The sequence below is a fragment of the Oncorhynchus clarkii genome, chromosome 16, assembly GCF_045791955.1.
Source record: "Oncorhynchus clarkii lewisi isolate Uvic-CL-2024 chromosome 16, UVic_Ocla_1.0, whole genome shotgun sequence".
Taxonomy (NCBI): Eukaryota; Metazoa; Chordata; class Actinopteri; order Salmoniformes; family Salmonidae; genus Oncorhynchus; species Oncorhynchus clarkii.
Genome location: NC_092162.1, coordinates 38,296,332 through 38,320,846, shown reverse-complemented (window position 1 = coordinate 38,320,846; position 24,515 = coordinate 38,296,332). Strand labels below are relative to the sequence as shown.

General features: G+C 42.1%; 1 protein-coding gene across 1 annotated transcript; it reads right to left on the bottom strand.

Moving 5' to 3' along the window:
- Positions 1-2,836: 2,836 nt before the first annotated feature.
- LOC139368398 (histone lysine demethylase PHF8-like) lies at positions 2,837-22,072 on the bottom strand. The gene is made up of 21 exons (XM_071107216.1): positions 21,754-22,072; positions 20,594-20,955; positions 19,652-19,737; positions 19,148-19,268; positions 18,549-18,709; positions 17,949-18,090; positions 17,638-17,824; positions 17,197-17,359; positions 15,342-15,429; positions 15,014-15,120; positions 14,807-14,898; positions 14,523-14,612; positions 13,795-14,070; positions 13,534-13,616; positions 13,251-13,426; positions 12,606-12,813; positions 11,889-12,232; positions 11,398-11,493; positions 11,090-11,199; positions 9,527-9,875; positions 2,837-5,800 (listed from the first exon to the last, which is right to left on the bottom strand). The coding sequence occupies exons 2-21, from the start codon at positions 20,689-20,691 to the stop codon at positions 5,712-5,714; spliced, it is 3,066 nt and encodes a 1,021-aa protein (XP_070963317.1). The 5' UTR covers positions 20,692-20,955; positions 21,754-22,072; the 3' UTR covers positions 2,837-5,711.
- Between the last annotated feature and the right edge of the window lie 2,443 nt (positions 22,073-24,515).

Here is a 24,515-nt window from a genome sequence, read left to right as displayed (position 1 = left end):
TAGAATGATCTCCAATGCACTTTTAAAATTGGAGGAATTGGTGCCTCCTTGAGCATTTCAGAAGGCTGGCTGATAGAGGATCTTACTACTACAGAATGTGTATATTGATATGTATTGTGCTAAACAGGGCTCACCTGGAAAAGAGACCTTGGTCTCAGCATTAAATCCTTGTCAAAATAAAGGTGAAATAAATAAAAAAATGGTTGTGTAAGGACAAACAGTTGTATCACAAAATTATCAGTTGTATCATCAAATGTGTTTGTACATCAGTTGTACAAGCTGAGTGTGTAAGGAGCCTTTATGGTACTGGTGAACAACTGCTGAGCACACATGAAATTGTTACATGCCACCTAAGAACACTCATGACGTCATCGCTCACAAAAAGGAACTAACAAATGAGCCACGCACAAGCACTAATGCGAAACAAGTGGGGTTTTAAGAGGGGTTTTCAAAGACACTGTCCATTGAAAGTTGACTAGCAACATGAAACTGGGTCCTAAAAGACACCCACCATGAGTGCCCACTGAATTCGCCCCATAAAAGGGAAACCAAAATAAAAGCCCACACCACTTTAAAATATGGAGTTAACCAAAGCTAAAAGGCTTTGAATTCACAAACTTAAAGAGTAAGACAAACAGTCCAGCAATTTTAACATCTCTCCTGCCAACTAGAGCGTTGGCTCTGCCAGCACAGATGAAACTAACAACTGATTTACAGGTGCAACACATCCTGACCAACAAGGATGATTCCAATAAGCGTGCATACATACCCATACAGAACCAACCTAAAAAGCCTGTAACACCTTCCCCCTTTAGTCAACAAGTATATTCCATGTACTTGTTGGAGAAGTTTGCTCACAACCAACAAAAAGCTCTAATTTCACAATTGAAATGCATCACTTTCTCCAATATAAACACAGAGTTAACACTACAACAATCATAAATCATCATCAAAACGGCCATTCATTAAAATAAAATAAAAATAAAAAACGTGCACCAGAACACAAAACAAAAACGGACTGCGCACCTTTTAAAGACAAATCAGAAAACAAGTTGTCCTTACCATGGACATGTCTGATTTCAAGGGGAAACTCCTGCAATATCCGTAGTAACTTTCCTTGGGATTTTCTTCAGTGAAATAACCTCAGGGAAACAAGTGGTTACCACTCGTTGTTTTGGGCAAATAACCAATAAACCTGCTGAAAGGTTAGTCAAAACCAGAGGTGCAAAGGTGAACTGGCACTGTTCGGTTTACCCATCACCTGGCAAACGTGACAGGATTTACAGTAAACCACAATATCATGTTCCAGACCAGAAATTAACCAAGATACGGTCATTCGTCTTGTTAACCCCAAGAAGCCATCTCTTGTCGAAGCGTAACTAGAATTTGAGATCCACTGGACCAATCGTCTTGCCCAGAAGTGGGGAACGCCACTTCCTCAGCAGAACACTATCTCTGTCAACTTAACCCACACAAACCTCATCCAACTCCTCCTCTGGATGCAAAAATATGAGGGAAGCATCTTTTCTCTGTTCAGCAACCAGCTGCTTCCTAGGCATCGAAGTGTCAACTGTTGGAACCCTCGTCTTTCAGCGGTCCTACAAACTCACTCACATTTTGGGTTTTCAAAGGAGCGGTCAACGCAAAAGGTGCTCCGAAATCAGGACCACACAACCCTCTCATAGATCGAACTTGGTGGGATTGCTGTTATCCTCCAACACTACACTTGCTCTCTGCAATATTCTTAGACATAACAAGTATAATAGCACACGCTGAGAACTCCACAGAGAGAATATGTACTTTCTCTCGGCAGTAATGACAAACGGGTTGATATGAAGCTGCAGTTTTCTGCAGATCCTTGTCTGGGGAAAAAGCAAAACCTCGTAGTATGAGGTGACTTGTCTGGATTACTATTTGTAATTATGTCTTTCATAATTTACGGAACTGTTGTCTGTATGCCTCTGGGAACAACTCTTAAACTCGAAGGATAGCAGCTTTAACAGTATCATAATCTGAATTTCACGGCCATTTCAGGACGTTTGCAATCCTCCTAAACAGAGTAAAATATACATTCTACTCATTTTCAGTGAAAGGCGGTACAAGCCGGAGCTTCCGAACGAGCTCAAACTCTGTTTAGGGTGCAGGATGGCCCGAGTTGATTCAGAGTACTTCCAAGATCTATCCCTCTTTGGCGTGCTGCCAACTCCACTTCTTTTGATCGAATGGCATGCTCACATTCCTGTTCTTGTCTGGCTGCAGGTTCTTCTTATTCCATTTTTTTTTTAACTGAATGTCCTGCTCAAACTAATTGCTGTTGCGCCAATTTTGCCTTTCGTTCTACCTCTCGCAGTTTCACATCTACAGGATGTACTCTACCGCCTTCAGGGCCCTTTTCACCATGTTCCCTCTCCAGGAGGATTTTCTCCTCCACCAAAGCAGTATCGATGAATTCTGCCTACTGCTTCGGAATCGGCAGGTGCCACTTTGATGTCAATGTTTTGCAATGAGCAGATTCACCTTTGTACATTTATCCAGTATCTCCCAAGCCGGGTTCCACACAAATGTTCCCAATTCAGTCAAAATATGTTTTACCCTGTGAGTGTTTATGCAACTTTCCACTGCTTTGGAATGATTTAAGCGACTAGAAGAAACCCAAAACCTGCAATCTCCTCCAGGCCAATGCCTTTCACGTCTAACATATACACTGACACAAGACGAAATATTATTAATACTAAATGATAAATCAGGAACTTCATTATTCCATTATAACAATACATGACCAACTAAAAATTACATGATTATTACGGCATACAAATAAAACTTTGAATATTTCAAACATTTTTCCAAATTACATGTATTTTATACAAGGTATGTTAAGCAATAACAACAAAAAGACTTCTCCTTTGAACTATATAAAAACAAAATTACAACGATGTACATATCAGAATCATTATCAAATCTCTGCTTCCCGACTTCAATATCCTTACAGAACACTACAACTGTGTCTATATGTGTAGCACATTCCTTAAATAAAACACATCATTTTACATCTGCGTCACAAACGGCACCACATTTCCAAAATAGTATGCTACTTTTAACCAGAATGCATTGGGTCCTGTTCAAAAGTAGTGCACTACAGAATAGGGCTCCATTTGGGATACATCCTACAACTGCTGGCTCAAGTCTATACTACCAAAGACTTGAATACAAACCATGGTGGATTTGAAAATGATTAGGAACCAGATTCTTCATATCATGACAGTACTGTTTTGACTGGGTGGCTATATAAATTCCAAAATATACACATCTAAAAACACAGAACTTCATCCAGAAGTGAGTTAAATGTAGCTTGGGTACCAGTATGTGACATGCTACGACAAGGAGTGACATGATGGCACACAGACTGGTACCCAGGCTAAGTTAAATGAATACAATCAAAAACACAAGTTAATTCTTTCTTGGGGTCATTAGCACACCGATCATTTCTTTGAAAATATCTACATAAATTCTGGTGAAGAGATCCCCTTTCTAAAAGGTTTGGTTGCTATCTACATGGGAAAAATAAACACCTGGGTGGTGAATAAAAGTAATAACCTAAGTTTGTAGAAATAAAAAAGTAAACTAGAGTCGAAAGTGAGAACAGAGATGTGAACACAACTGTAAAGGGGTGAATGGGAGGCAAGCCTACTAGCACATAATACATGTAAAAAGCTAAGTCATCCAAAACAACATGAGTTAATCTCAAACGGATTAAATAATTTCTAAAAATCCAATTTGGCTGAATTGTCTAGAAAGAAACGTATATTTTATTTATCCATTTAAAACCTTCAGCCCTTTTGACTCACCCACATAGAGAGACCCATGTCAAATGAAGAATGGGTCATATCATGGGTTTCAATAATAAAAATCAAAGAATTGTTTTACTATAAATCATCAACTACAAATTATTTCAGACATTTTTCATTGTCAATTTGACGAATACATGCTTCTTGCATGTAAGTTTAATGGGTTAAATGATTAGATAGATCATATAGCAATTAATTGATCGATACATGTTCAATTGATCTGAGCGATGCATGACCAACTAAATGCTTACATGCTCCTCAATATATACACTATCGTTCAAAAGTTTGGGGTGACTTAGAAATGTCCTTGTTTTTGAAAGAAAAGCATTTTTTTTGTCCATTAAAATAACTTCAAATTGATCAGAAATACAGTGTAGACATTGTTAATGTTGTAAATGACTGTTGTAGCTGGAAACGGCTGATTTTTAATGGAATATCTACATAGGCGTACAGAGGTCCATTATCAGCTATTCCAAGTTTACCATTTTAAAAGGCTAATTGATCATTAGAAAACCCTTTTGCAATTATGTTAGCACAGCTGAAAACTGTTGTTATGATTAAAGCAAGAAAACTAGCATTTAGACTAGTTGAATATCTGGAGTATCAGCATTTGTGGGTTCAATTACAGGCTCAAAATGGCCAGGAAAAAATAACTTTCTTCTGAAACTCGTCAGTCTATTCTTGTTCTGAGAAATGAAGGCTATTCCATGCGTGAAATTGCTAAGAAACTGAAGATCCTTAACAACACTATCTACTACTCCCTTCAAAGAACAGCACAAACTGGCACTAACCAGAATAGAAAGAGTGGGAGGCCCCGGTGCACAACTGAGCAAGAGGACAAGTACATTAGAGTGTCTAGTTTGAGAAACAGACGCCTCACAAGTCCTCAACTGGCAGCTTCAGTATAGAACCCGCAAAACATTAGTCTCAACGCCAACACTAGTCTCAAGAGGAAACTCCGGGATGCTGGCCTTCTAGGCAGAGTTCCTCTGTCCAGTGTCTGTTCTTTTGCTCATCTTCATCTTTTTATTGGCCAGTCTGAGATATGGCTTTTTCTTTGCAACTCTGCCTAGAAGACCAGCACCCTGGAGTCGCCTCTTCACTGTTAACATTGAGACTGGTGTTTTGCGGGTACTATTTAAAGAAGCTGCCAGTGGAGGACTTGTGAGGCGTCCGTTTCTCAAACTACTGATCTCAACTAGTCTGAAGAAGGCCAGTTGTATTGCATCTTTAATCAGAACATTTTTTATCTGTGCTAACATAATTGCAAAAGGGTTTTCTAATGATCAATTATGCCTTTAAACTTGCATTAGCTAACACAATGTGCCATTAGAACACAGCAGTGATGGTTGCTGATAATGGGCCTCTGTATGCCTATGTATATATATATTTTTAAATCAGCCATTTCCAGCAACAATAGTCATTTACAACATTAACAATGTCTACACTGTATTTCTGATTAATTTGTTGTTATATTAATGGACAAAAAAAGATGCGTTTCTTTCAAAAACCGGGAAACTTCTAAGTGACTCCAAACTTTTGAACGGTAGTGTGTGTGTGTATATATATTTTTTCATATCAAAGTATAAATAATACCAAATGTGAAAGCAGAGTACCAAAGTAGAATGCTGACTATTTCAGCGCTACAAAACAGCTATATAGATTCAATCAATTCTGAATTATTAAGGACTGGAAAGTGGTATAGAGTGAGAACATGAGTGAATGACAGGTGCAGGTGAAGATACCAGATGAAAAAAAATTGAATTATAGATTAAAAAATATAAACAGTTTCTCTTAAAGCAGTCATGTCTTTCAGGTCCTCTTTAATTTACATCCATCTGTCCTCCATATCTCCCGAAGCACCTCTCACAGGAGAAGCTTCCCATTGCGGTGGATTTTCAGAATCTTTCCTAGTCTCTGTTTTGCTGTTGCAAGTCCTTTCTTTGGACGTTTCCCTGAGATGGAGGTAGAAAGAAGGAATAAAGCAATGGGTAAGAAAACAGTTTGTCACATTTGTGAATCCTGTTCATTAGACACCAAATGGAGGAAAACAGACAAACAGGGAGGCATTATCTGGACAGGTAATTTTCATATTCCGCTCTGAAATGTTTTCTGTTGTGTGCCCTAATGAACTCACAGGGGTTACAGCAACAACAAAAAATCCCATGACTGAAACTTAAGTCGATCTCAGATTGATTTTCTGTGGGAAAGTTAACTTATACTTTCATGTTAAAAAAAAGAAGAAAAAAAGGAATGACCATCATGCTTTTGGGGAAAGGATCATTTGCACTTGTAAACTGCACGTTTTACCAATTATAGTCCTTTTCAATTGGATAAAAACATTTATTATTAAAATAATGAAAAAAATGAATCCATATGAAAGAAATCCGCCAGTGACGGAGAAAGAACTTTAACCCCTGAACTCATGTCTATGTGCTGTGAAGTTACCCGTGTGTTTCTACAGCCTTGACCGAAATGATTGGCACCCTTTATTCTTTATTAAGATGAGCAAAAAAATAGGGCAAGTGATGATCATGGAATTTTGGATGATGGTAATTGGTCAACCAAATGACCGCCGTCACCGTAATAACTGTTTGGGCGGGGGGGCGCACATTTTCTCCTCCGCAACTGACTGCATGTGCCGCCATAGAAATATAATTAATAGAATGGGCGTCCTCATTCTATGATGGCATAATGGGTGGACTGGCAGCCATAGATGTGGTAAAGGAGTCATTTGAACGCAGAAGTTCCATTTACCAGATTGGAGAACATTCAACAAATCTGATCTAACATAGTGGATATTCGCCAAAACCTTCATGTTTTATGTACTGTAACAGGCCCACAAATGTGCTTACTTTAGTCCAATTTGGATATATTTGCTATATAACATGTAGAAGTGACTACTAAATGCTAACTAACGTTTGTATAAGATGGTTAGCATAGCTAGCATACAGAAATGGTTGATGGTGGTCAAAATAATGTTTAACTGTAATGTAGTTGATCGTAACAATGACATGAACATGTGTTGGGGGTTGACATCCATACAAGCATTATATTTCGAAATAATGTGAAATACACAAACAATAGCCTAAAAGTAGACTAATTTTGCTGGGGGGCAATGAGGAGTGTTGGGATCCTTACCCCAAGGCACTTTCCCCCATGCGTTTCCATGGCAATTTCATTGTTTTGGCCGAGTTTGATTGACCTCTTTACCACATCTACTAAGAGTGTACCCATAAGTAAAATATGTGCTAAAATATATGCTGTAATTTGCTGATTCAACTGACATTACAAAAAATACATTCCATTGCATGGGGCACATCAGTTAAACATCATTTGAATGAACATTCACATTACCATGGAATTGATTGCATCACAATACCAGGCAGCCATTGTGAGTGTACGAATTAGTTAACCAGTCAAATTGCCAGGGTTAGATGTTGCAAGCCTGTTCTATTTCTGTGTGCTGCTGCTGCATTGTCATTCAGTCAGCTGTGCGTTAGACCCCTCAAAAAATGGTTAATTTATTTTCATGATGTCTGAACTATATTGTGTATGAAAAAAAAGGGACGATTACACTGAACAAAAATAAACGCAAAAATCAACAATTTCAAAGATTTTACTCAGTTACAGTTCATATAAGGAAATTTGGCAATTGTAATAAATTCATCTATGGATTTCACATGACTGGGAATACAGATGTGCATCTGTTGGTCACAGAGATCTTTTTTTAAAGTAGGGGCATGGATCAGAAAACCAGTCAGTATCTGGTGTGACCATTTGCCTCATGCAGCGCGACATCTCCTTGGCATAGAGTTGATCAGGCTTTTGATTGTGGCCTGTGGAATGTAGTCCCACTGTTCTTCAAATCGCTGTGCAAAGTTGCTGGATATTGGCGGGAATTGGAACACGCTGTCCTACACGTCGATCCAGAGCATCCCTCAATGGGTGACATGTATGGTGAGTATGCAGGGCATGGAATAACTGGGACATTTTCAGCTTCCAGGAATTGTGTTCAGATCCTTGCAAAATGGGACTGTGCATTATCATGCTGAAACATGAGGTGATGGCGGTGGATGAATGGCATGACAATGGGCCTCAGAATCTCGTCATGGTATCTCTGTTCTACTAATCATTGACAGTGCCCTCTGTTCATAATGTTGACATCAGCAAACCACTCGCCCACACGATGCCATACACGCTGTCTGTACGGTTGAAATCGGGATTAATCTGTGAAGAGCACACTTCTCCAGCGTGTCAGTGGCCATCGAAGGTGAGCATTTGCCCACTAAAGTCAGTTACAACGCCACACTGCAGTCAGGTCAAGACCCTGGTGAGGACGACGAGCATGCAGCCGAGCTTCCCTGAGACAGTTTCTGACAGTTTGTGCAGAAATTCTTTGGTTCTGCAAACCCGCAGTTTCATCAGCTGTCCAGGTGGCTGGCCTCAGACGATCCAGCACATGAAGAAGCCAGATGTGGAGGTCCTGGGCTAGCGTGGTTACATGTGGTCTGCGGCTATGAGACTGGTTGGACGTACTGCCAAATTCTCAAAAATGACGTTGGAGGCGGCTTATGGTAGAGAAATGAACATTAAATTATCTGGAAACAGCTCTAGTGGACATTCCCGCAGTCAGCATGCCATTTGCACGCACTCCCAAAACTTGAGACATCTGTGGCATTGTGTTGTGTGACAAAACTGCACATTTTAGACTGGCCTTTATTGTCCACAGCACAAGGTGCACCTGTGTAATGATCATCCTTCTTGATATGCCACACCTGTCTAGTAGATAGTGAACATTTCTCCTTTGCCAAGATAATCTAACATGGATGTAAACAAATGTCTGCACAAAATGAGGAAAATTATATTTTTGTGTGGATGAAAAATGTCTTTACATGTTGTTTTTCTGTTCAGTGTATATTATTATACTTATATACTTGCTCAGAGAAAGAGATTTTAACAAGTAATATGTTCTCTCAAAAAGATTCCAATTATTGCCACCTCTATTTCCAATACTTCAGCACCATCCCCTTTGCGAGGACAACGGTACTGAGCCTTTTTTAAAAATATTTTATGAGATTGGAGAACATATTTTATTTAACTCAGCAAGTCAGTTAAGAAAAAAATCTTATTTACAATGACGGCCGAGGAACAGTAGGTTAACTGCCTTGTTCAGGTGCAGAACGACAGATTTTTACCTTTCCAGCTCAGGGATTCGATCTTGCAACCTTTCGGTTACTAGTCCAATGCTCTAACCACTAGGCTACCTGCCTCTCCAATTGGGAGGGATCTTAGACCATTCATCTTTACGGCATATTTCCAGATCCTTGATATCCTTTGTTGGTGCTTATGGACTTCCCTCTTCAATTCAAACCACACATTTCAATTGGTTTCAAGTCCAGAGACAGATGGCCATTGCAAAATGTTGATTTTGTGGCCAAGTTTCAGCCTCCTGGCAGAGGCAACCAGGTTTTAGGCTGAAATGTATTGAGCTCTTTGGCCACGCACACCAGTGGTTTGTTTGGCGTTGAAAGAAGGATGCTTATACAGAAAATACGGTCAAACTTTACCCAGTAACAGGACATTTTGCCCAAAACCTTGTTGCCTCTGCCAGAAGGCAGCAACTTGGTCAAAAGTGGATCTTCCAGCAAGACAATTACCCCAAGCACTTATGTACTTACCTCCACCAGCTCCAGCGCTGCCGGGGCTAGCTAGCCCAGCGGGGGAGGCTGTAGAGGGGGAGTAAGTGCTGCTGTTCTGGGGGGAGAGGGAGGGTCGTCTGGAGGTGAGGAACACCCCAGGAGCCATAGCCGCACTCCCTCTGGGGCCCCCAGGGCCTGCCGTGTACTCATGGTCCAGTAGGCTGGCAGAGTAGCACTCCACCCTCTGCTCAGGGCTTAAGTCAGGGGTGGGAGGCTCCGGGGCTAGAGGGGGGGAGGGAGGGGACGTCTCGGCCCGAGGAGGTGGCTGTGGTGGGGCAACGGGGCGGGGCTTTTTGGTGTACTTCCTCTTGGTGGGTTTCTGGATCTCCTGGATGAATAAACAATAGAAATATTAGACAGCATTTGACATTCAATCATATTCCCTAGCTCCACAGAGGGTAGCATCTCAACAATTGGCTCTCATTTGTCTTTTGGTGATTGTCTCATCTTTTTTTAAATTTTTATTTAACTAGACAAGTCAGTTAAGAACTAATTCTTATTTACAATGACGGCCTACACTGGGCCAATTGTGCGTTGCCCTATGGGGACTCCCAATCATGGCCGGTTGTGATACAGCCTGGAATCGAACCAGGGTCATTAGTGACGCCTCTAGCACTGAGATGTAGCACCTTAGACCGCTGCGCCACTCAGGAGCCTTCAAAATGTATTTGAATGGGTGTAAAATTTAGTAAAGGGCCCTGGATTTGGCTATTTAATCCACACCCGTTGCTGATAGGTGTATAAAATCGAGCACACCGCCATGCAATCTCCATAGACAAACATTTACAGTAGAATGGCCTTACTGAAGAGCTCAGTGACTTTAAATGTGGCACCGTTATAGGATGCCATCTTTCCAAAAAGTCTGTTTGTCAAATTTCTGCCCTGCTAGAGCTGCCCCAGTCAACTGTAAGTGCTGTTATTGTGAAGTGGACATGTCTAGGAGCAACAACTGCTCAGCCGCGAAGTGGTGGTCGGTCCTCGGTTGCAACGCTCACTACAGCGCTCACTACAGTTCCAAACAGTGAGTTCCAAACTCACTACAGTTCCAAACTGCCTCTGGAAGCAAAATCAGCACAATAAATGTTAGTCGTAGCTTCATGAAATGGGTTTCCATGGACGAGCAGCCGCACACATGCCTAAGATCATCATGCGCAATGCCAAGCGTCGGCTGGAGTGGTGGAAATCCGTTCTCTGGAGTGATGTCGAGATCGGTGTGGAAGAACTTGACTGGCCTGCACAGAGCCCTGACCTCAACCCCATCGAACACCTTTGGGATGAATTGGAACGCCGACTACGAGCCAGGCCTCATCTCCCAACATCAGTGCCCGACCTCACTAATGCTCGTGGCTGAACGGAAGCAAGTCCCCGCAGCAAAGTTCCAACATCTAGTGGAAAGCCTTCCCAGAAGAGTGGAGACTGTTATAGCAGCAAAGGGGGGGACCAACTCCATATTAATGCCCATCGTTTTGGAATGAGATGTTGGACGAGCAGGTGTCCACATACAAAACATGACCAAAAGTATTTCCCCTCCCCTCATCTCACCTGTTGTGCCAGTTTGGCAGCAGCTGCAGCAAGGCCAGTCTCTACAGACGCCACTCTGGCCCCCTCCCTCACTGGGCGCTCCTGTTTTGGCAGGGTGGGGGTTACCCGGGCTGAGGGAATAAGAAAATATGTTTGCGGAATTAATCAATGATATGTAACACTTTATTTGGAGAGTCTATATTTGGAGAGTCCGCCTACAGATGGTTATTACATGTTCAACTAAGTATCAACAAATGTCCTTCGCTGTCGGTTTGGTCATGAAACATGTCCACTGTCTAACACTTGAAAATGGGTTGAGTAGTGAGTACCTTTGGGGCTCCAAGGAGTGTCGTCCCAGTTTTTCTTCCTCTTCATCTTGGCCTTGTTGGCGTGGTCCTCCTCATCAGACTCTAAGGAGGGATAGACTGAAACACACACAGGGGTTGGTCAGGAGGGTTGAGCAGTCAGGCAGGATAATGATCGTGACATCATTGGATCATTTAGTTTAGTATCCATCATAGTGCCTTGATTCGACCATGACTTAGTTCCCAGGTGAGCTAAACCCAATGTTTGTGGATTTGTTTTAGCTCGCCTTGGGAACCAGTTTGGCGGGTGCAAATTTGAGACCATTCTAAAACTAATGCAGCCAGGGCAAGGCGAGTAGTCTCTGAGCAGTAGCCAGGCCAGGGGTATGTTCTTGTGCTCCTTCCTCCCATGACTCACCTGGTCAGAAGTAGTGCACTATACAGGGAATAGGGTGCCATTTGGGACGCAGACAGCCTATGGGAGAATCTTAATTGAGATTCTTTCTCTGACTCACCATACTCTGCGTCTTTAAAACAGGTGCCCAGAGTTTCCTGCTCGTCTGGGCTGTCCTCGTCGCTAAGGTGACGGGCCGGCCGCTTGACCGGCCGCTTCCCAGGGCGTTGGAAAGTTGTCTTCTCTTTGGAGGCTCCTCCCCCTCTGCTCTTATTGGCTCCTGTCACCCACACGGCCCGCCCCCCTTTCTCTTTGACCATGCCCAGGCCCTCAGAAAGCCCTCCGGAGACAGACCGAGGGGAGGAAGAGGAGGAAGAGGAGGAGGAGGAAGAGGATGGAGGGTTGGCCATGGAGAGCATGCCCTGGATGGCATCTCGTGTGCTGGGAGAGGCTGGGGCTTCCTCACTGGAGGGTGGAGAGGGAGGACAAGAGATGAATGATCACCACACAAACAGCACTAAAATGTAGAGGACATATGTTGCAAAAATGTATATTACGCAAGTTAACCTGTTCTGTTTATGAAGGCAGTGAGAGAAACATTCATCCTCCCAACTTCATTGGCTCCCATTTTGGATACATTTTTCCATTGGCAATCTGATGCCAAGGCAGAATGCAAATACATTTTTCGAATGATTGACTTGAGTTCAAATAGATAAGACAATACGTGGTAGTCTGACTGCTCAGAATATCTGAACACAAGTTGCAGAGGGCTGGTATTGAGAATAAAACAATATGATTAAGGTTTCTGAAATGTCCAGAAGTGTCAGTCAGGCCCTACCTGAGTGCAGAGTCCAGCCCTGCCACCTGTTTGCTGGCTTTCAGCAGGTCCAGGATTCCTCCTGCTCCACCCTTCACGCCATGGACAGTCATGGACTCCTCCTCATCTGTGGTGTAGTCCTCCTCAATGTCAAAGTCCACCTCTCCTGGTTCTCTGATGCGATGGGGGTCAGAGCATGGCTTGGCCCTCGGCAGCTTCCTAGGAAGACCTGACGGAAACAGGATCTTGTTCAGTAGGCACAAAATGGAAGAATACCAATTGAAACTGTGTGAAATGGGGAGGAACTAATAGAAATGCTACATTTGTATGTTTTCCTTAGCAAAAGGTTGTTACAACATGTGCTCTGATGGAAAACGGTCCAGGCATTTTCCATCAGGTTTATAGTTTGTTCCTTGCTCCACCAACGGACCAAACCTGCCCCAGACACCAACGATAAAACTGACTGGTAGATTACGCCACTCTATCCCAAAGGACGCCTAAAAAGTGTTTTTATTTGCTTTCATATCAATTTAGCCTCAAGGCTCGGAAGGCTGAACCGAATGCCCCAACAAGATAAGAAAACGTTTTTTTATTGATTAGTAATGCTATCACGAAAGAAGTGCTCTCAAAGTATATTTCTATTTGTACTATATCATGTAAACTTACCACTAAGTTTCTTCTTGCTGGATCCCCCAGCCTTGCGGCGTGGAGGAGGTGTCTCGTCAATCTGTAGCTCGTCCTCTGACTCAAAGTCTGACAGTGCAGACCCTCCCATAGCATGGTGCTGGAAGTGAGGGGCACGGCCGGCACTGTTACTGCCGCCCGAACGACCACCCTTCTTGCTGTGGTCAGAAAGAAAGAAACTTCCATGAACGTGTCGATGACACAATGTCAAATGCAAACAGAACGCGATAAGAGATAAAGAGGTCGCCTGACATCCCAGTCTTACCCCTGTATTTTGCCGTTGGTCAGCACCAGCTTCAGTTTGCTCTTGCTCATTTTCCCCTGGAACTCCTCCAAGGGTAGCTCAAACTGGAGATGGAGAGAAATCACAAGCACACATTAGCATCACAAATCCATGCAACTTTCAACTTTATTTGTCCCAGAGGGATTTTCTTTTTAGGTAAAAGGACTATTTAAATGTGCATTTCATTTATTAAATGTATTTGACAAGGACAAGGCACATCAATCACCAATTGAACAGACGTACCTTGTTCTTGTTTTTCTTGTTACCAGATTGGCATTTCTTCAGTGTGTGTTTGGTGTGGATCTCCAGGAGATCCAGCTCTCCTGCCTCTTTCATTAAGCCCTTTTGGCCCTTCTTTTTGGGACTGGGGGACACATCCTTGGGTTTGGGGCCTCTCTTCTTCCCCGGGGGGCGGCCAGGGCTCTGGGAGATGGCTAGAGGGGAGGCTTTGGGGAGGGGCGAGGGGAAGCCCTGTGTAGAGGTGAAAGGAGCCGCAGGGCGGCCTTGCTGGAAGATGTCCTGGAGTGGCAGAGGACAGAGTACTCTCAGTAAGCCAGACTGAAATTAATTCATACACACTCATATTCCTGATAGGGACTCACTATAGTGGTGACCTGAACTGTACAGGCTCAGATATGATGGTAGATGAACAACTAGGCCAGTCTAGTAGCTTGGCTCAGTTTGCCTCAGTGTACTCTTTTGGGCTCCCGAGTGGTGCAGCAGTCTAAGGCACTGCATCTCAGTGCAAGAGGCTTCACTACAGTCCCTGGTTTGAATCCAGGCTGAATCACACCCGGCCGTGATTGGGAGTTCCATAGGGCGGCCAACAATTGGCCCAGCGTCGTTAGGGTTTGGCCGTCATTGTAAATAAGAATTTGTTCTTAACTGACTTGCCTAGTTAAATAAATATAATCAATAAAAAAAAGTAAGAAAATATTTGTCAGTGTCTCCACCTCCCCAGGCCAGCTTACCTCCACCAGTCGTATCTCCTTGGCCAGGTCCTTGACCAGTTGCTGGGTCTTAATGGTCTCTGGAATCTCCACCTCATGGTCAGTCAGCGACTGGTGGGAGGACAAAAACATAACGTCACCATAAGACACAGAGAATATAGCGCCCACTACAACTAGCTTCCTGATATCTTGTGCCATTGCGCATAATGTTAGCGACGGACTATGACAGATGTTATAAAGTCTTCAGTGGCTGCTATAAAGGCTTGATGAATGCATACATAAGGGGGCCTACAGTAAAGAGCTACCTCTTTGCGTGTCCAGGTGCGGAAAGCGTTGTTGAGGGCCTTGGCTCCGTGGACCAGGTAGGTAGCAGGGTGTCTGCGGTTCTCTCTCAGACCTGCAACATAGATCAATATAGAAGTTATCAAGGTTCTTGACATACATTGCCCAAAGAAATGCAGTTCCTTAGAGAGCAGAGGGGGGAAAAGCATGTTTATGATGAAGCACCTCACCTCTGAATGTGTCAAGCAGGTGCTTGCCAACATACCAGCACACAGTCTCAAAGTTTGGGAAACTGAACAGGTCGGCTGTACTCAACCTCTTCTCTATTTCATACGCTCTGATGGGGAAAGAAGAAGAACACAGAATGAATGGTTATAAACATTTGGTAATTTGAATGTATAGTACAATGGTAATGGAAATGTATTGAGTGAGCCATTTTCAAAATGGCATTGTAGTTATGAATGGTAGAGAAATGTTGCTATGATCAGTTCAGATAAACGGAGTACCGCAAGTGATGCGACTCACGTTTTAGTAGGAGGCAGGAGTGAAGGGACTTACCGGAGCTGCATGTCAATGTTGAGACTGTGTAGGAAATTCCCTCCGAAAGCCACACAGTCCACAGGAGTCAGTACAGCATGGATCCATCCTGAGAGAGAGAGAGACACACAAGTACATTGAAAACACCCATACACCTTAGCCAAATAGTTTTAAACTCAGTTTTTCACAATTCCTGACATTTAATCCGAGTAAAAATTCCCTGTCTTAGGTCAGTTAGGATCACCACTTTATTTTAAGAATGTGAAATGTCAGAATAATACTAGAGAGAATGATTTATTTCCATTTTATTTCTTTCATCACATTCCCAGTCGGTCAGAAGTTTACATACACTTAATTAGTATTTGGTAGCATTGCCTTTAAATTGTTTAACTTGGGTCAAACGTTTCGGGTAGCCTTCCACAAGCTACCTGAAACCTGTTTCAGGTTTGTAGGCCTCCTTGCTTGCACACGCTTTTTCAGTTCTGCCCACAAATTTTCTATAGGATTGAGGTCAGGGCTTTGTGATGGCCACTCCAAAAATGTGACTTTGTTGTCCTTAAGCCATTTTGCCACAACTTTGGAAGGATGCTTGGGGTCATTGTCCATTTGGAAGACCCATTTGCAACCAAGCTTTAACTTCCTGACTTATGTCTTGAGATGTTGCTTCAACATATCCACATACTTTTCCTTTCCTCATGATGCCATCTATTTTGCGAAGTGCACCAGTCCTTCCTGCAGCAAAGCACCCCCACAACATGATTCTGCCACCCCCATGCTTCCCGGTTTCCTCCAAACATAACGATGGTCATTATGGCCAAACAGTTATATTTTTGTTTCATCAGACCAGATGACATTTCTCCAAAAAGTACAATCTTTGTTCCCATGTGCAGTTGCAAACCGTAGTCTGACATTTTATGGCGGTTTTGGAGCAGTGGCTTCTTCCTTGATGAGCGGCCTTTCAGGTTTATGTCAACATAGGACTCGTTTTACTGTGGATATAGATACTTTTGTACCCGTTTCCTCCAGCATCTTTACAAGATCCTTTGCTGTTGTTCTGAGATTGATTTGCACTTTTCGCACCAAAGTACATTCACCTCTAGGAGACAGAACGCATCTCCTTCCTGAGAGATATGACGGCTGCGTGGCCCCATGGTGTTTATACTTGCGTACTATTGTTTGTACAGATGAACGTGGTACCTTCAGGAGTTTGGAAATTGCTCCCAAGGATGAACCAGACTTGTGGAGGTCTACAAATTTTTATGTCAAGCAAAGAGGCACTGAGTTTAAAGGTAGGCCTTGAAATCCACAGGTACACCTCCAATTGACTCAAATGATGTCAATTAGCCTACCAGAAGCTTCTAAAGCCATGATATAATTTTCTGGAATTTTCCACGCTGTTTAAAGTCACAGTCAACTTAAAGGCACAATCAACAGGTGAGTGAGTACCTCATTTAGCTGGTTGAGAGAATGCCAAGAGTGTGCAAAGTTGTCATTAAGGCAAAGGGTGGCTACTTTGAAGAATCTCAAATATAAAATATATTTTTATTTGTTTAAAAGTATTTTGGTTACAACATGATTCCATATGTGATATTTCATAGTTTTGATGCCTTCACTATTATTCTACAATGTAAAAAATAGTAAAAATTAAGAAACTCTTGAATGAGTAGGCGTGTCCAAACTTTTGACTGGTAGTGTATATGAACTGGCACATAATATATGGAGTTCTGACAAGCTCCACCAGGAATGCACTGTATATAAAACCCAACACCAGAAGCAATAACAGGCCTGTCACAGCACTAGTCCCTGTTTCAGAAGACGAACCATAACATCTGACCACACTTTGTTGAATACCTGGGTAAATGAAGAGGGTGAATACCTGTTGGGATGAAGAGCGTGTTCCCCTGTTTGACAGAGCACTTGTAGCACATGTCCACCTGGTCCCCGAAGAACATCTCGTTCTGATTGGACGAGGAGCTCCAGCGCTCAAACAAGGCAAGGTTTGCTGGCGTGGGGGAGATCAGGTAGAAGATCTTCTCACCCTGAGAGACACACATAAACATTTATCTAACAGTGACAGCGCTCATTAATCAACCTTTCCGTTTCCACATCAACGTGAAAGTGGAAGAGTTAAAAGGAATGATGAACAAGGTAAAGTCAGGCATGGACATCATACATTCAAATGTTATATCGCTCTTAAGTCTCCTAGTATATAACGCTCCAATTATGCATGTCAGCACAGCAGGAAGAATGCCTAGTTCCAACAGTCCCTTTACACAATCTGGCCCATAAAATGTCCCAAAAACTGCCCTCTTCTTACCCGTAGTACATGGTACCAGACAGAGGTGCCTCCGAAGTCGATGTGGAAGTCTGTGTAGCTGTCCTTGACCCCCATGAGGCAGTATTTCTGGACGTTGGGCCGCTCAAACACGGACTCCTCAGGCCACAGGTTCTCCACCCACGACAGCTTCCTCACTATCTTCGGAGTCTCCACCAAATTTGACAGCCTGTGACAGAAAATTGACATTTGACTTTTGTTCAACCAAATGATGTACTGATGACAAGGAAGACCCCTAGAGAGCAATACCAACCAATGAGTGCATTGACACAAGAACAAGCAGTGTGGTGTACCTGGTCTCAGAGAACTCTAGGCTGATGACGTTGAGGACTCGGTCTCTGTTGGGGCTGTTGTAGTACTCCACAAAGTCCCCTAGGCGCATCTTCAGGTCAGCTTGGCGAGACACGTCAATCACATCAATCTCCCTGTCCGGACCTATAGACAACACGCAATCAACAAACAAAACACGTCTTGCCGCTCCCCACACAGAGTGCTTTATTCCTGCACCGTGATCATATACAACATCTCAACCTCACAGAGGTCTTGTTGTGTGAGATAAGACCGTAGTTTCCTCTGGTAACCTACACTAGGTTACATCTTTTATGGTAATGGAATGTCAAGTTGAGACGTGACTAGTTAAAGAGCAGGTATGACAGAGCCTTGTACTGTATGTAGAGTTGCAGGTTTACATTGACATTTTAATCATTGAATTGAGCAGATGCCCTTATCCAAGGAGACTTACTTAGAGTCAGTGCATTCAACTAAGGTAGGTAAAGGTACCATAGAAGACAACATATAAATCAGTGTTCTAGTTAATGATGTGGGGAAAACAAGCAAATATTAAAATAACTGCACGTGAAACCAAAATTGCCGCTAAAGACGGAGAGGTTTACCGATGTAGTGCTCTACGTCGTTGACGCCGAAGTTCCCCGGGGGCAGGTTCATGCCCAGGCCGTCCCTCCTGAGGACCATGACAGGAACACTGAATGAGCGCTCCTCCAGGAACTCCACTGTCAGCTGGGCCCCCGACGGCTTTAACAATACCTCATCAGCACTGCACATACACAGAGAGATTGGAAAATAGTGAGGGACACAGAGAAATAGAATAACAAATGGGAAAAGCGTCCCAGACTGCTGCAATTTCACCGTATGGCAGATATGGTATTATGATGCAAAATTCAACTTCTATGAGAACCAGGTCAGAACTGTAAAGTTAGAGAAAATAATTAAAGTACCACTCGAAATGATACATTATCAGACATTTAAAAAAATGCAGATTCAAAAGCCATATTGTCGATCACTCAGATAGTTTTGAGACGCTATACTGTATGGACGCAAGCAAAACGCTACGCATGAAATATTTTACATTATAAGTGTCGGGTTGGGTTCTTTCTCTGCGAGGCGGTCATTTTAGGTGAATGTTCATGCTAGATAAAAGACAGTGTGGAAGAGAATGAACACGTATAGACATAATGTAATATGGGAGGTTCACCTTGGGAAGGTGCGGCTTCGTAGCTCCCTGACAAACTGCGGGCTGCCTGTCTTTACCGGTCGACCAGAAGTGTCTCTTCCGCCAGCATCAGCCTGCTTGGTACCTCCACGCCGCTTCCTCACTGCGGAACATACAGGGGACAACAACAGACTTGCATTACAACCACGCTACTACTACTTGTGCTATTACAACCACACTACTAATACTTGTGCTATTACACCACACTACTAGTGTACTATTACTACTAGGCCTACATTACTACTAGTAGTATTACTAAAGGCAGACCAGGTAACAAAACTGACAGAAGTGAGGAATTGTTATGTGTATTGGCATGTGTATTTCTATAGAGCCGGGTTCCCTAATCCTGTCCTAGAGTACCCCTAGCCATTCAGAATGTATTCAGAACTAGCACACCTGATGCTACAGATTCAAACAGGTTTGAAATATGGGTGAAATATAAAAATACAGCCTGGGAAGCAAATTCAAAGAGACAGAGGGACTTACTGACAGAGGGCCCATGGGTGACCTGACAGTTGGGACAGTGGTACAGGTCAATCTCTGCTGCTTTGTCTTCCTCCACTCCAACACAACTAGACAAACAAACAAACAAAAATGTACTCATAGCCTACTGTATACAGTCAGCAATTATAATGAACAAAAATATAAACACAACATGCACCAATTTCATTGATTTTACTGAGTTACAGTTCATATGAGGAAATCAGGCAATTGAAATACATTTATTAGGCCCTAATCTATGGATTTCACATGACTGGGAATACTGATATGCATCTGTTGGTCACACAGATACCTTAAAAGTACCATCTCGTAATGGTACTTTTGTGCATTCAAATTGCCATCGATAAAATGCAATTGTGTCTGTAGCTTATGCCTGCCCATACCATAACCCCACCGCCACCATGGGGCACTCTGTTCACAACGTTAACATCAGCAAACTGCTTGCCCACACAACGCCATACACGTGTTCTGCGGTTGTGAGGCCGGTTGGACATACTGCCAAATTCTCTAAAACATTCAATTCTCTGGCAAAAGCTCTGGTGGACATTCCTGCAGTCTGCATGCCAATTGCACGCTCCCTCATAATTTGAGACATCTGTAGCGTTGTGTGACAAAACTGCACATTTTAGAGTGGCCTTTTATTGTCCCCAGCACTAGGTTCACCTGTGTAATGATCATGCTGTTTAATTACCTTCTTGATATGCCACACCTGTTAGGTGGATGGACTATCTTGAAGGAGAAATGCTCACTAACAGAGATGTAAACAAATTTGTGCACAACATTTTTGAGAAATAAGCCTTTTGTGCATATGGTACATTTCTGGGATATTTTACTGCATCTCATGAAACATTGGACCAACACTTAACATGCTGTGTTTATATTTTTGCTCAGTGTAGTAATGCTCAATGAAACTGAAATATAACTTACCTTCCATGGAACCAGTCTTGACATATGTCACACTCGATCATAAAGCGTGTGACATCGTAGGGCAGGCGACACAGGCAGTACACTGGAACAGACGCCATACTGGGAGTGTAAACTGACTGACAGTTAGGCTTAAATCTACTCTGTGATTATATGGCAGAACGACACTAGTTTGCAATTAGAATTAGTTTACGGTTGCATTGAGCTCTGAAAAAATGTATATAGTTCAAAGGGCGTTTGTACTGAAGCAGCACAGGGCAGTGCCAGTAACAGGTTAACTGTGGTGTGTCACTTCACTTGGAATAGGTGCCTAGCCCACTGCTTTCTGTCACACATGGTGCATTGTATTCGCCATGATTAGGCACCTGTTGAAATGGGAAAGAAGAGAGCACAAACATATCTGTCACAAAGGTCTGCAGGGATGTGGGTGTTAATTTGAGGATAAGAAAGATAAGCTCCTCTAAGTCGTTTTACTGACCGAAGGTTCTCACTATAAGTTGCTATACTTGGCTCGCTAGCAGTGGGTCTGAATAGTAAGCTAGCCCACGATTTGGCAATACAAAAGTTAGCTAGCTAATAATAACACTTCTAAACTGGCTAATAAATTTATGGGGAGGGGTAAGGCCTTGCAAAATGTCTGACAGCTCTCGCATATGAATTGGAATTCAGACAAATAACTGGCTAATTAGCTAGTACTAGGGGAGGGAAAGTAACATTAGCCAGTTAGCAGCTTAGCTAGCTAACTATAGTAGCTAGATTTGTAAACACTGCAGCCTGGCTAACAATGGCTTTTGGCAAGTACCTAGACTATGCTAACGTAACTAGCTAACAAACGAAAAGCGCAGGTAATTTGAACGTTACCGATTCATAGCAAGCTGGTAATAATGTGTATTAGTTCAACGCTATCTTTTCGTTAGTTGCAATTCAAGACCACACATAGCCAGCTGTTTATTCGCTACAGTAACTTAGTTGTTAGCGCAACATGCTAGCCACCATTGGCTAAGCTTAGCAACTTAAGTTAGCTGGTAACGTTAGCTAAACAGCGGATAAGTCTATATTTAGCTAAATATATTGCATTTTATATTAGTTTATCGTGAAAATAGTATTGAATTACTTATAAGTAAGTTGTACGTTCAGAAAATCGGTCCGAAATAATTTCTTACCGGGATTTAAACTGTCCGATTGCTGCAGAGGGGCCACCGGCCAAGCATTCGAAATCGGTTGAAATCCTTACGAAAGGCTGAGGATTGTTGAGGCCTTATTATGCAGCGCAAAGTATTCAAAAACAGCCCTTACTGCATTGTCTTTTTCCCCCACAAATGATACCCGGGTGTGTCGGTTAAGTCACAAAATGTATATTGCAGGGTTTGAAAAGATTAAAAGACCACTACATGAGCACTGTTACTATAAACAACTCAGAAATACAGACATTTGTGATGGAGCAACGCCATTTCAAAGCACTCGCATAAACTGTCTGTAGTTGAAGGAACAATAAAGTTGCGCTAGTGAAGAACTACAATAGCGGCGGGACATCAATATTTCAAATGTAGGCCTACACACAAAATGAAACAATATTTACATTACAGTTGAGTAATTAGTGTAATAACCAGCTATTGCACTGTAATAACTGCAATAACAACTTGGGCCTGTAATTATACTGAACAAAAATATGAGTGCAACATGCAACAATTTCAAAGATTTTAGAGTTAACAGTTCATATAAGGAACTCAGTCAATTGAAAGGAATTCATTAAGCCCTGATCTATGGATTTCACATGACTGGGAATACAGATATGCATATGTTGGTCACAGATACCTTAAAAAAAAGTAGGGGTGTGGATCAGAAAACCAGTCAGTATCTGGTGTGACCACCATTTGCCTCATGCAGCGCAACACATCTCTTTCGCATTGAGTTGATCAGACTGTTGATTGCGGCCTGTGGAATGTTTTCCCACTCTCTTCAATGACTGTGCAAAGTTGCTGGATATTGGCAGGAACTGGAATACGCTGTCGTACACATCGATCCAGAGCACACCAAACATGCTCAGTGGGTGACATGTCTGGTGAGTATGCAGGGTATGGAAGAACTGGGACATTTTCAGCTTCCAGGAATTGTGTAAAGGTCCTTGCGATATGGGGCAGTGCATTATCATGCTGAAACATAAGGTGATGGCTGCAGATTTATGGCAAAACAATGGCCTCAGGATCTCGTCATGCTATCTCTGTGCATTCAAATTGCCATTGATTTAATGCAGTTGTGTTTGTTATCCATAGCTTATGCCTGCCCATACCATAACCCCACTACCACAATGGGGTACTGTTCACAACGTTGACATCAGCAAACCGCTCGCCCACACAACACCATACACGTGGTCTGCGGTTGTGAGGCCGGTTGGACGTATTGCCAAATTCTCAAAAACTACAGAGGCAGTTTATTGTAGAGAAATTAACATTCAATTCTCTGGCAACAGCTATGGTGCCCATTCCTGCAGTCAGCATGCCAATTGCACAATACTTCAAAACTTGAGACATCTGTGGCATTGTGTCTTGTGACAAAACTGCACATTTTACAGTGGCCTTTTATTGTCCCCAGCACAAGGTGCACCTGTGTAATGATCATGCTGTTTAATCAGTTTCTTGATATGCCACACCTTTCAGGTGGATGGATTTTCTTGGCAAATAAATGCTCACTAACAGGGATTTAAACAAATGTGTGCACATTTGAGAGAAATATTTTTGTGTATGGAACATTTCTGGGATCTTTTATTTTAGCTCATGAAAGATGGGACCAACACATTACATGTTGCGTTTATATTTTTGTTCAGTGTATATCAATTATTTCAACCATATGACAAGATTGGTGAAATTGAAGACAGGTGTGGGTCCAACAGAATAAGCAATAAAATGCCCATTAACAGTTTGATGTTTAACACCATTTATTTTGATTAGTTACAAAAACATAAATAAAATCAACAATTGAATTAGTTACAATATTACAGAGGTTAAATCACCAGAAGCATACGTTTTATTTATAGGTTTTTGTATTTAAATGTCCTTCTAAATCATTGGTTCTCAGTCAGGTGTAATATCAGGACAAGTGTGTGTTAGATGAGCCCAATGGCCTAAAGGTAGTCTAGGCCTAGGTTTCATTGTTTGTCCAGTGAATCAAGTTTCCGTAGAGATAAAAACAAGTTGATACAGTATATCTCTATGATTAGAACCATACTGACAAAACCTCTCACAATTGAAACATGATGTAGCTATTACTCTGTTTCAACACAAAGTCTGAGAGGAATAGAATATATCCTGGGGGGACTCCAACAGAGATGAGAAGCAACGTTTTCTAGTGTCAGATAACCTCAGATATATTTTAAAATACTGATCAGAAGAACACGATTTTACATTTTGTACAACCCCATTTCGAAATACAAAAATAATATTTTTTTCCTTTAGATTACATTTTGGTAACACATCAGGGCGAGTTCCACATTTCCTTTTCATGAATATCATCAAAGCTGTGACATATAATCAACATGTTAGTATTGACTTGACAGCACAGTAACTTCCTCCCCTCCACCAATAATATTAAACTATTTTACTGTGAAAATGTGGGTTGTCTCATAAAAATAAAACAAATACTGAAAACCATTATGTTAAACTATATATTCATATGCAATTGGTAAAGTGTTAAGTTTGTGAACAACTATAAGCACCAACTGTTTTAGCTCCCCAAAATGAATGTTTTGTTTTTCCTCCTTCCACTTTTATTAGTTTTAGTGAGTTTTCAGCTCACTATGAAGCAGTCTTTCACATATGCTCTACCATCTCCTCTTTGCTGTGGGAAAAACTATCATTATACATTTAAATAAAAACAGAAATACTGATTTAACTATAAAACTTATAAAGTTATAAAGTTTATACAAGTA

Excerpts from the sequence above, each read along its gene's own strand:
- LOC139368398 (XM_071107216.1), bottom strand. The coding sequence starts at position 20,691 with ATGGCGTCTGTTCCAGTGTACTGCCTGTGTCGCCTGCCCTACGATGTC. Across the intron at positions 18,710-19,147 it reads CGAAGCCGCACCTTCCCAAG|TGCTGATGAGGTATTGTTAA; the intron begins GTGAACCTCCCA and ends GTGTATGTGCAG. Across the intron at positions 13,427-13,533 it reads ACCAACGGCAAAATACAGGG|CAAGAAGGGTGGTCGTTCGG; the intron begins GTAAGACTGGGA and ends TTCTGACCACAG.